The sequence below is a fragment of the Aethalodelphis obliquidens genome, unplaced genomic scaffold, assembly GCF_003676395.1.
Source record: "Aethalodelphis obliquidens isolate GAN/ISIS:26980383/991018 unplaced genomic scaffold, ASM367639v1 scaffold50, whole genome shotgun sequence".
Lineage (NCBI taxonomy): Eukaryota > Metazoa > Chordata > Mammalia > Artiodactyla > Delphinidae > Aethalodelphis > Aethalodelphis obliquidens.
Genome location: NW_020837994.1, coordinates 3,157,782 through 3,171,095, shown reverse-complemented (window position 1 = coordinate 3,171,095; position 13,314 = coordinate 3,157,782). Strand labels below are relative to the sequence as shown.

At 42.0% G+C, this 13,314-nt stretch overlaps 1 protein-coding gene across 1 annotated transcript in view; it reads right to left on the bottom strand.

Annotated features, from left to right (window-relative positions):
- Positions 1–1,555: 1,555 nt before the first annotated feature.
- The window catches only part of UVRAG (UV radiation resistance associated), a 318,729-nt gene continuing 306,970 nt past the window's right edge, over positions 1,556–13,314 (bottom strand). The window contains exon 15 of the mRNA XM_027083424.1: positions 1,556–3,463. Within this exon, the coding sequence (XP_026939225.1) occupies positions 2,761–3,463 (703 nt within the window). The 3' untranslated portion in view covers positions 1,556–2,760. The remainder of the gene's footprint in view (positions 3,464–13,314) is intronic.

Sequence of the window (13,314 nt, the reverse complement as noted above, 5' to 3'; positions counted from 1 at the left end):
GATCAGTTTCACATGCCATTTATTATTGGTGGTGGTTTAAAAAATTATTTAAATAACTGGTTAGGTCAGGATAAATGGGCACTATTAGAACTGCTAAAAAAAATAAAGCTGGATACAATCTTCCAAAACTAATATTCTGGGGGGGAAAAAAATCTCTGGAATTTTTAAAGTGGGTAAGGGGAAGTGGAGAGAGAAAACACAAGCAAATATTCATCTGATAACATTTGCCGGCTGTAAAAGTGTCTCAGCTACATGAAAATTGAAAGGGCTCTTAGTTCAGAAATGGATAGGACTGAGTTTTCATTTCAACTTATAGTCTCAAAGCAAAAATTACAAAGATTAGTAGGAGATAATACCTCATCCCATATTTGGCCTTGGCCACTTTAAACAGAGGCAAAATGAATTCTGCAGCTTTGGGAAATGTCAGAGTTATTCCCGGAGAATGTAATGCTGTAGGATCTACCCAAGTTTGGCAGAAACTGCAGACATCAAACAAACTCGGTGAAAACTCAAAACCTAAACTAAATAAACCGAAACCTAAGTGGTGTTTTGAGGCACAACATCACTGGACACGGTGTGGATTAGGCAAATGTGTAGGTAACTATTGATCAGTTCTGGCCTACCAGATCACATTCAATGGTGGGGTTCCCTGCTGTGTGGGTCAAAGGCTGTGAACCCCAGAATCAGGGAGTCCACAAATGGGAGATTGACAGATGGAACCCCGGAGCTGCAGGCTCTATCTGGCTGTGTGGAATCTGAGATGACACTGTAACTATGGGTGCTCCTGTACGTGGTCCCTCTGCTTGGTGATGCCAGAAGCTGGGCTGGAGCACCTGCATTGAATGCACCTTGTCTTTGAGTTTCGCATGAAGTTTAAAGGTCTCTCCCATATCTGAAGAATCACACGTCACATGTGATTCACCTTCCATTGTTCAATACTAATATAGTCCTTCAAAACCTTTTTTTTTTGGGCTTGGTGGGGGGTAGATGTTACTTCACTGGAGGACCCCACAGCCCAGTCTGATGTACATCCAAGATCATGTCTAGCTCCACCCTTACTGACTCCAAAATGAATGACGGTACTCTGCAAGGAAGCCGTGACTCTACGGATGGCTTCCGCTCCAGGTTTGGAGTAGTTCCACCTGTTTAGAGGAATAGGATGGATTTCTTCAGATCAAGTTAAAACTTTTAATTGCTTGCAGGTTGGGTCTGTCTGTCATACAATGATCTTGTGAGTTCTTTACCTGAAAAATAACAACATGAACTATTCCATTTACCAGTGTAGCTCTGTTTATAATTGAGCCCAGGAATGCTTGGACAAAATATGAAAATGATTATGAAACCTATGAGTTAAGTCGTTATGGAGGACCAATGAGCTACTGCAGAGTACGCCTGTGACGGTGTGTTGCTACACACAATATGTAAACTCAAATGAAGTCAACGGCATTAGCTTAGATACAGCCACAGGTTTTGTTCAGGCTAGTGCTGTCACGATGTAACATACGGAGATGTAGGTTCAAGAGGAATTTCAAAGCTGGGGAAAAAAAAAATCAGGTTGAGTGAAGTAAACTCAATTTTTATTCTTTATACAATACACGGATATAAGCATAGAATTTCCTTAAAGAGCTTGCAACCCTGAGGCGATGTCCTTGGGTATATAAAGTATATAGCAATAGCAAATGATATCTGAGCTCCAGGAATGAAAATGTACTTCAAAAACATAATTTAATATTTATGCAATTGCACACATACCGATAGTATTTTATGCCTCATCTAGTCTCTTAATCTAACTACCTCAACTGCCTTGCAGTCTGCACACTGGACAGCCTGACTCTACACATATTTTATCATATACAATGCCTTCCTTTCCAACTGAAATTTAATAAATTAACATGGGGTTTACATATAGGGATTTCTATATGGTGAGTGTGTTGCCAGAAAGCACACCCAGCTTTTGACAACAGCCTCTGCCCACATAACTGTGGCCCCCAGAGGGAACTGGAGGCCACCTGACTATAGTAACCTCAGGGGTCCTTGAGGATCCCCTGGGATCCACCAGTGGTGAGGTCTTCCCTATAATCTGAGGGCTGCAGCAAGGGTATGGCTGACTGGAAGAGGTGGAAGGTAATGGCAACTTCATTAAAGAACCAGCAAACGTGATGTCCTCAGTCGTCAGGATGCACAAGGTATCTACTGTGCAGACGGGGTGACAGCTAGGTTGACTGTGAAGTCTGGGACCAGGGGCAGGGGCAGGGGCAGGTGGGCCTGGGTATAAGGAGGCCATTGTGCTTCTAACTCATCAACTTAATGGACGGCCAAAGATCCTTCAGTGGATGTTGGAGACCTTTTACTGAATATTCAATTTTCCCAAAGTTTCATAAACTATGGTGAGGGCAAATGCTTATAAGAAACTAAAGATAAATTCATTATATTATTTATATATTATCATCTTCCCTCTGAGGATAACACAGAAGTGTAAATAAAAAAGCAGTCAAATGCCTATAAGGTGACTAGAGCTAGACTTCTGCCTTAAAATAACTGACAGGCCTGAAAAGCAAATCTTGCAAGCAAAGTCTAACTTTGGCCCACTGATACACAATGATCCTGAGTCCCTCCTTGATTCACAAAGTCTATTTTTCTGAGGAATATCCTCCATTAATATTCATTTTGTGTCATAATTATTACAAAGGGTAACCAGTGCAGCTTTATCCTCATTTCAAGCAGTGACTCTATCCTGGTCCTACCGTCTGTCCGCTCGCTTCACTTATCAGAACTCCTGCGTGGCCGGCGGAAGCTGGATACATTTTCGTTCAGTGCATAGATCCTTCGGGAGAACTCTTCAAATTCTCCCAGAACTTGTTCGTCACATTCCACTGCCACGGCACTGTCCACGGGGATGCAGTTAAATGCTTCCAGCTGATCGCCTGAGGTGAAGCCTGTGGCTTCCATGCCGATGATCTCTTCTGCTTGCTCCACGGTACAGCAGAGCTCGGCTTCGGAGACCGGGTGGAACCCCCCTGGAAGCTGGGCGCTGGAGGAGCCGGCCTGCTCGCTGGGCAGGAGGGTGCCGTTGACTGTGGCTGGAGGCCCCGGGAGGGCTTGTCCCTGTTCCTGGCTAGTGTTCACACTCCCATGGCCTCCATTGAAGCTGTCACTCAGATCTACCCCTTTTTTCTTGTTTTCTTTGGAGAAGTCCAAGGAGGTGTCCAAGGAGGAAGACAGAGATGTTGTCTTTCTCTCAGATTCTCCCGTGGAGGGGACAGTGGTCACAGGCTGGGCTAATGCTGAGCTGTAACTGGGGGGAGGGGTTTTGTACTGGAGTCTCTCATTCTCTGAGCTGGCCCGTTTCCGGTGTCCTTTGTCTGGTGAAGGCATCCCCCCAGAGAAGCCTACATCTACACCCCCAAATACGGAGCTTTGTCTCTTTGGAACAGGGATTGCACTGGAGGTGTGATGTCTGTCGCTAGAAGACAAACAAAAATGAGAAGTTACTTTCAACCTCAGAACTCAGCTTAAACCTTCTGGATCCAGAGATAGGAAATAACATATTTAGGTTTGAGATAATACAAATTGATAATACTCAACCTTAGTATTAATTTTAGTGTCCAAATACAAAATGCAACATAAAGTATTCTGAGTTCAGCATTGGGAGCTTCCTTTAAGAAGGATACAAGATATACGGAAATATATGCAGAGGGTAGGGCGGGGGGTAGAGACAATGTCATATGGGGAGGAGTCGAGGCAACTGGAGGGACTGGATCTGGAAAGAAAAATATATGAGGATGTGATCAACTTCTTATGTCTGAAGGGCTACCAATATCTTATTCTTGTTTTTAATATTCAAGTCTTATTTTACCTTCATAAAGCAGGTATCCTCATTTGACAGAGAACTTCAATGACTTGCCCACGATAACCTCAGCGAGGCAGGGGTGAGGCTGGACTAAAATCCATGACTCATAGCTCAATGATCGATAGCTTTTCCAATACCCGAATGCTAACCGCCTTGCATGAGATAAGTGGCAGAGACAGGAACAAGGAGGGGTGTGTGTGTGTGTGCGTGTGTGTGTTCAACGAAAAATTAACTTGGGAAATGACCTCTCCTTTATAACGCTAGTCACACACACTTTACAATACTTGGTCTTCAGTACCTTCCTTCAAACTTGAGTTGCTTCTCAGGAGGATACTTTTGGGCCAGCAATAATAATCACTGTTTGGCTACCCAGAGCATTATCGTTTCTGAAGTTATTTCATATACATCATTTCACTTGGTCCTCACAGAAACCCCATCAGGAAAGCAGGGTATACGTTATTACTCTTAAGTCTGAAATAATAAATAATAATTAGTTAATGGAAATAGAGTACCCAGACTCTGGAAATGATAGTTTGTAAACTACGCTAGTGAAGCCACCTCTGGAGCACTAATCACAGCTCTAGACATCATACTTGGCTGACGCTAGTCAGCTTCAATACAACTATATGAACAAACTGGGTCCAGAGACAGAGGGAGGTGCAAACACAAGATCCATCTGACTGGTGTTCTTCAGATGAGGAAACACACACAGAGAAGTGGCTTACAAAAACAAGTACCAGGCAGGAGCAGAGGTTAGACTTAAAACTATAGCTATCCAACAAATAGCTGCTACATGTGCCAGGCCTTGAGGAGGGGGAACAGATGTAAGACATGCTGGCCCTGCCTCTGACGAGCTTCCAATCTTGCAGTAGAAAGACATCCACAGTTACTGAAATAATACATTTTCAAATTACAGTCATGGTAAGTGCACTGAGAAAGAAGAAAGGATCTCGGGTTCCTTCTACCTGTGTCTACAGCCCCAAACCCTTAGGCCAGCTCCTGCCCCCTCTCCTCTCAGATCTCTCTTGATGCTCGACTATCCCTGTGGTCTAAGCAAAGGTTCGTCAAGCTTCTTGAGGAAAGGCAACCAAAAGGCTTCTTCTAATCCATGTGCCCATCAGGCTCCCTTGCTTGGCTATGAGTGTTGGTGCCAAGAGCGATTTCCTAATTAGGGGTGCTCACTGGGGCACACACAGAACCAGGCAAGTAGACTAGTAAATTACTGTTTTTAGTTCTCAAGAAAAACTAAGCAGAGCAAAACTTGTTGGCCTTAATCTGGGTTTTCAGTTAATATGTTGTCAAAACTCACAGTAATGGGGTAAGCTGCACATTTTGGCCAACCTTCTTGTTTTCACTGCTACTTGCTGACAAGTGTCCCTCTCTACATGATTCTGCAGGGGCCCTAGGTAATCAAACCAAAACAGCATCAGCACCACCCACAGACAGCCTATTCTGGGCAGACAGGCCACGCTTTCAGCTGCCACCACAGCCCATGAGGGGTGGGAAGCACCAGGTAAACCCGCCCGGAACGCTGAAGGTGATATTGCTGGCACGGGACCACAGGCCAGGTGCTTAACCACTTATGGCTACGAAGGGTGAATGACTTGACACCCTCCCTGCTGCCACCCAACCTATAGCTAAGCTCTGGGTCTGGGGTGTTACCCCTATTTTTTAAATTTAATTTTTAAAATTTTATATTGGAGTATAGTTGATTTACAATGTTGTTAGTTTCAGGTGTACAGAAAAGCGATTCAGTTGTACATATACATATGTCCATTCTTTTTCAGATTCTTTTCCCATATAGGTTATTACAGAATGTTGATTAGAGTTCCCTGTGCATCAACAGTAGGTCCCTGATGACGTTACTCCTGTTTCGATGCATGGATTCAAAGGCTTTTGTGAGATGGAGACTTTGGCATTTGCTGACATCCTGATCCTGGGATCTTACCCAGTTTTCCTGGATTTTTATGAGAGCCCGGGTAATGACAGTATCAAATACAATTTAGAAAACCTAAGAAACAGTAAAACGTTCCCTCTTAAGAACGGTAAGAAGATGAGGTATTACGGAGACAAATAAGGAAGTCTACATATCTAACGTTTACCCTACAATCACACACTGTCTTTTTTTTCCCATTTGCAGCTATGTGCCATGAAACCTTTCAAAAATTTTTATTAGTCTTTCTTATAATCTTTTTTTTTTTTTTTTGCAGTATGTGGGCCTCTCACTGTTGTGGCCTCTCCCGTTGCAGAGCACAGGCTCAACGGCCATGGCTCATGGGCCCAGCTGCTCCGCGGCATGTGGGATCTTCCTGGACCGGGGCATGAACCCGTGTTCCCTGCATCGGCAGGCGGACTCTCAACCACTGTGCCACCAGGGAAGCCCTAGTCTTTCTTATAATCTTAAAAAAAGTTGAACAAGAAAGGTATTTTCCCTTTTTTTATTAAAAAAAATTTTTTTTAACTTTTAATTTTATATTGAAGTATAGTTGGTTAACAATGTTGTGATAGTTTCAGGTGTACAGCAAAGTGATTCAGTTATACATATACATGTATCTATTCACTTTCCAATTAAAAAATGTATTTTCTTGATAACTTTGGGCCATCAGTATTAACATGTCTTACTAACTATGACATAGTAGAGAGACTATGGGTCTTTCAGGGGCGTGTTTCTGAATCGGGGATCTGAGTCCGAGTTCTTAGGTCTGCACTCAGGCTTTTCTGTGTCCTCTCTCACTGTCAGGCTGTCACGTGTGGCCAAGTCAGTGCTCTTGCCTGTGAGCGCTTCTCCTTTTTTGACATTTGCTTCTAATTTGCTGTGTTCTTGTAAAGTAGATGTCTTGAGAATTGTGTGCAAAGCAAGAGTAAACAGGATTTGAGTGATGGACCAGCAGATATCCTGGGCATAATATGCTTTATTATATGAGTTTTGTAACATTAGTTTTGGCTGCTCAGAATTAATTTTTTATTACTTCCAGAATCTTAGCAATGTTCCAAATTTTTAAGATAGCTGAGGTTTAAACAGCTCAAGTGTTGAATGACTGCATTAAAATATATATGAACACACATGCATTTTTAATTATTATAATAATTTATACTCCCTGGAAAACTAAAAAATATAAACCATATTAAAAAATAAAAATCACTCAAAAGCCTATTACCCATCAAATAACCATTATTTGGATATTTTCCTTTCAGACTTTGATTTTATATATGTGTGTTTAATTTAAAAAAGACACAAAACCAAACAAACAAAAACCAAAATGAAAGCTGTGTTTGCAGTATATATATATACAATTCTGTATCCTGTTGTTGGAAGTTATTCAAACCTCTTGGTAAACAATTCTAAATGGCTACTCCACTGAATGGAATATCATAACTTACTTAATCATTTTCTTATTTTTGTGGATTTAAGATATTTCTCAAGTTTTACTATTAAAAACCAAACTATTGTATTTCTGTATAAAAACACAATGCATAGGTATTTTTTTTGGTTTTGTTCTTTTTGTTGTTTTGTTTTGTTTTTTGCAGTACGCGGACCTCTCACTGTTGTGGCCTCTCCCGTTGTGGAGCACAGTCTCCGGACGCGCAGGCTCAGTGGCCATGGCTCACGGGCCCAGCCGCTCCGCGGCATGTGGGATCTTCCCGGACAGGGCCACGAACCAGTGTCCCCTGCATCGGCAGGCGGACTCTTAACCACTGCGCCACCAGGGAAGCCCAAGGAATAGATTTTTAATAAAATAATTCTGACTTTCATATTTAATAGGTTTCTAGAATGAATCTTCATTACACGTTTTGGTATTAGTTAAATTCTTACAAGAAAAATAGGAACGTTATACCTCTATTATTGACTAAAAAGAGAAAGGTAGCGGGCTTCCCTGGTGACGCAGTGGTTGAGAGTCCGCCTGACGATGCAGGGGACACGGGTTCGTGCCCCGGTCCAGGAAGATCCCACATGCCGCGAAGTGGCTAGGCCCATGAGCCATGGCCACTGAGCCTGCGCGTCCGGAGCCTGTGCTCCGCAATGGGAGAGGCCACAACAGAGTGAGGCCTGTGTACCGCAAAAACAAAAAAAAAAACCCAAAAAAACCCCAGAAAGGTAGCAATTAAAAAGGCAAATGATAGATTAAAAAAGAATGCCCAGAATGTTTCAAGATTCTTTTTGTCTGATTACAGTCTGGCTTCATAATTATTTTATCTAGATGGAAGAAAAGGTTGAAATGCCTAGATTTACTAATTATTAAGACCAATTTTTAAAGGCAATTGACAATTTACTTATCAAATGAAATTAGTACAGTATTTAAATAGTGATGAATAACTTACAGGGAACTTCTACTCTTAGTGACAACCAGAGTAAACCTGAGTGTTCTGGGGAGGAGTGGATGCAGCAGGAAATGTAGTAGCATTTCTTTATCCTCCACTTCAGCCAAGGGTCCCTATGTTCTAAGGCACTAGATACGGGGGCAAAGAGCCTGAGCTTTAGCAACTGGACTGAGTCCCCCAGTTCACTGCACACATTCTTCTCATCAGCTGTTTGCCTTGAATGGATGCCTCTCCTAGCTTGGCTTAGGTCCAAACTGGAAACATGACATCTGGGGCTTAATGCTGCAATTAAAAGGAATTTATTAAAAAACAACCCAAAGATATTATAATTACAAATTTACTAGGCCACGGTTTAGTGAAACAGGGCATAGGTCGTTGAATAACTGAACCACATCGGGGACTGTTAAATTACTTAATAATAAGCCTTTTTGCTACAAGTAAAAAAGGATATCCTAGGATCCCAACAATAGCATGGTGAGGGAGAAGGCAAGTGGCTTGGAGTTTAGAGGTCAAGGAGGACAGTCGGGTTTAAATTTGGCTTCTTTGGATCAAGTCTTCCTTGATCTCTCTAAATTAAGGTCATTAATTTCTTTTTCATTCTGTCCTTATTTACTGCAGTCAGTTACCTTTGGTTATCTCTTCAGCTATATCTAGAGATATCTGGAGATGGTGGTGGTGATGAGAAAGGATGCTCAAACTTCTGGATCGGCAACTGTGATCCTGTTTATTTGGAGTTATAACTTAAGGTCGAATTCACCACTTGCTAGTTATATGACTGTAGGCAGTCACTTATCTTCTCTGTGCTCTAGTTTTCTTCTTTGTAAAATAGATTATTGGACTGTGGTAAGGATTAAATAAAATAACACACTTCAAATCCTTGGCAGAACGCCTGGCATATATACCGATGGCAGTAGTAGCTGTAATTGTGGTTGCTGTCGTTATTATTTGCTTCCGTGGGCTCTGGATTCCAAAAGTATTAGCCTCATTTTACAGAAGAGGTAACTGAGGCTCAAAGACATTAATGTCTTAGACGGAAACACACGGCAACAGGTAGCAGAGGAACGACCAGAATCTAGATCTCATTCCTTCTACTGTTTCCTCCTATACAGAATAATGTTTATAGCAGGAACAAACTCAGAGCTCCTCCCACACCCCCCACCCCCATCTCCACTCCTGCCCATCAGGGAGCTGCCTGCAAGAAGATAAGGAGTCAAGGCAAGTGTAAAAGAGTTTGGGGGAGAAAGTACTAAATCAAAAGGTTTATTCTGCCCAATGTGAAACTTCATTCCAGCTTTTTCCTTTTTCCTGAGGACATGGGGTGGGAAAGGCTTTGAATCAAGTGGAAATGCTCAACTGCCTCTATTTACACGATCTACCAAATGCTGAGGGACTAGAAGAGCTTCCCAGAATCCTTTGAGGTACATTCCAATTGTCCCCAAACCTCTGATGTGTCATTTTTCTTTATGAATTTAGCTTCAGGGAGAGGGAATTTTCATAAGAGGGAGAATTTCTCTGCTTCCCCAACCTAAAAGAGGAGGACCCTGTTCAGCACTTCTATAACCATTATACGAATACCTCGCCATGAAGCCAGCCCAACCCGGAAGACAGCAGAACCAGTTCATTCCACTCCACTATCCTTGCCCCACCACTCTCTCCCCATCTTCCTTTTCTGTTGGTTTTATTTCCCGAAGCTATAGCTTCTTTTTACAGAAAAGGGACTGGGAGAGGGGAAACCAAGTGAGAAAGCACTGGTCCAAAATGTGTTCCCATTTCCACATCTCCCATATATAATATTCCAGACCTTCACTATAGCTCTGCCATTATAAAATATGGGAGACGGGTGGAGCACTTCACTACCCCGAACCTATGTTTCCTCTCCTGTGAAGTGGGTATATCCATCTAACAGCTGTTGCAGTCAGGATTAAATAAAATATACAAGGAAAATTCTTAGTACAATGAGTAGGTACTCCATAAATTATTAATAATAAAACAATAGCAACTAACATTTATGAAGTACTAGGGAATAAGTAATCTGTTAACAGCTTTATACATGGTCTCATTTCATCCTCTCATCTCTATGAAGTATACATCCTCATTTTACAGATGAAGAAACTGAGGCACAGAGGTTAGGTAACCTGCCTAAGATCACAAAGCAACTAACTGTGCTTTAACAGAGGGAGTCTGACTGAAAAATGTTAATTTCCTTCTCTCTCCCAATCCATAGGACTGGCCACCAAAACACACTCTACTTCTATTTGAGGGAGGAGTGAGAATCAGAATAATACTTTTTAGGTCAAGTGGCTTGATACCTTTTCCTTCTCTTCTCTTCTTGCCTACATTAAGTTTGTGTGGCATTTTTACTTCCTAAGACTTGTTATGCTGTTATAAGAACGTTAATGCATTCTAAGTATCAATTATGAACAGAAATACATTCTGCCATGGAATGATATGAATGTGAAGACTTAGGGAAAAGTGAAATAAAGAGAAAATGTAAAGATTTCCCACCTCAAGAGAGTTCTTCAAGCTGGAGTGAAGTTTTAGCTCTTTGAAAACTTTTTTTTCCCTCTGTTCTCGTTCAGATTCACTTGTGCTTGTTTTATCTGTCTACAACCAGGTCTCACACTGTAAAGTATTAGGAAGGAGTACAATTCACAGTCTCAAATATGTGTCTTTCCCTCCTACAAAATGTTTCCTCTGAGGAACATTACTAGATCACAGCTGGTCAGAATGCTAAATCTTGATTGTCTGGATCCTGGCCAAAACCTACAGCCACAACTCAGTGGAATAAGAATACTTAAAAAGAAGGGAAAAAAACAACAACCCACACTTTTAAATAACATTTGATCTTCTTCTTTCTCCCCCTTGTAGCAAACTATGACCTCATGGCAGTGAGACATCTACATGGAGGTGTTTAAGTTGGTTTACAGCCATTAGAAATGTTTGAAGCTCTAGGTACTACTCTGCGCCAATAGCATGTCAACTCTGCTAAAAAGCAATAATAGTTTCTCACCTTCTTAAAGATTACTGCTTAAATAATGCAGAGCAACGACAGGGCTGCACAGAGTGCCAAAAGCAGGTTGCCAAGGCGAAGCTGAGGCAGAATTACGTCTTTTGGCAGCTGAGAAATTACAATATAAAGTTAGTTTAAAAAAAAAAAAGACAACCCATAAATTAGGCTACTAACCTCTTTGAAAATCCAGCAAAGGTTGGGATTTACCTTTCTCCTTTTTCTATCTCAGATCAAGTAGAAGCACACAGCCTCCTTTTGGAAAAGCCAAATTGAACAGCTAGATCTTATCTCCCAGGAGGTAGCTGGGGGTTAATAGTTTTAAGCATGCAGAATCTTGGCCAAAGGCAAGCAATCTAAAGGTCTCTCACCATTACAGATAAGTGAAAGTGCTTAATCTGTGCCCTGGATGTTAACAAAAACAAGAAACAAAATAAAAATAGAAACAATCTTGGCCCAAAGCACAGGCTAAAATCTGTGCCAATGGTCACTTTTCCCCTGGGCTTCGCTTAGAAGTTTTCTTGCCAAAGCCTGACTAAATAGAAACAGAGTTTAAAAAGGAATAACTGAACAAGGGAGCCTTTAGATTTTATTTAAACTGAGTTCTGATGGAGAGACGAATTTGTGAAAGAGAAAATTCCACAGGCAAAGGATAAAACAAGCAAGCTGAAGAAATCCATTTCCCCAGACTCTGTGATGTGAGGGCCTCCATGGTCCTGGGCAACAGGGCCCACCTTGGAAAAGAAAGGTCCCAGCACACGCTATGAACAGAGGCTGAAGGGGTTCCCACAGCATGGAGGGGGTTCCCACAGCATGGAGCCCACCTGGAAGCCAGCTTGGTTCCTTCAAGGCTGAGTTCCCTGGGATTAGGGAATAGAGAGTGATCCTCCAGGGAGACAGAAGGTCTCAGGAGCTGGCAGGTCCACCACTTCACCCATCAGCTTTCCGTTTAAGAAATCATCACACAAATTTAACGTACTGAAATCACAGCCAGGCAAGGCAACAAACATTATAAGGACTGTAACATGGTCTGCAGAAACAGAAAGAGATGCCAGGAAGGATACCTGATGACCCCTCGGAGTGTCTAGATAGCACCTGAAACATGGGAGTGATAAAGTGTTTATGCTGAAACTAGAAAAAAAAAACAAACGACCTTTGCCAGGGAAACCAGAGGAATAGCAATGTCACAGCCCAGCCCCAGAAAGAACTTGATAGGGAAATTTAAACCTTGGTCAGAATTTAAAAAGTAGACTTGCAGAGAGAGCTATAGGAAGCTTTAGACTCCAGAGGCCAATGACAGAATCTATGAAATTAAGTTTTTGAAAGACACTGCTAAAGCTGAACCACCATCACATTTCTAATAAGCCCTGACATGAACCGAAACATGGGGCCTTAGTTGTTTACTTTAAAAGAAAAAAGGATAGCTCTGCCACCATTTTCAGAGATGCTGGAGGCCTTTGGAAGAAATGCTTAAATGACAGTTAGCCATCATTTAATCACTGCTTAGAGACTGTGGGACTTCAGGGACAATGTCTCGGGAACCTTATTTTTTGTAGCCCTCTGTACTACTGCAAGAGGTGCAGTATAAACTGTATGTATATTAACAGAACATATTAACAAATTATTTACTCCCTCATTTAAATATATAGTGAGTGTCTATGCACAAGGCACTGTGCACTAGACTCTGGGGATACAATAGTGATTGGAAAAAGCCATGGTTCCTGCTTCTGTGGCGCTTATAAGTGGGAGAGGATAGACATTTGTCACAGAATTATAGATATAAATGCAAAATGACAACCTCTGACACATGCTATGCCACTAACCCAGCAGAGGCCAAGATTCGAAGGGCTAGTAGACTTCTTCACCAGGTAAAGAGTGGGTGGGTGGGTGGGTGAGAGCATCCAGGCAAAAGGAATAGCATATGTCAAGAGAGAGAACGTTTGAGGACCCTAAAGGTCATCTAGTGAAGAGTAGCACGGCAGAAGATAAAGCTGAAGGGGAAAACAAGGTCTAGACCCTGCAGAAGCCCAGAGGCCATGTTTAGCATTTTTCTCTTCATTTAAGTCATTAAAGTGTTTTAGGCTAGAGGGGTGTGTGTGTGTGTGTGTGTGTGTGTGTGTGTGTGTGTGTGTGTGTG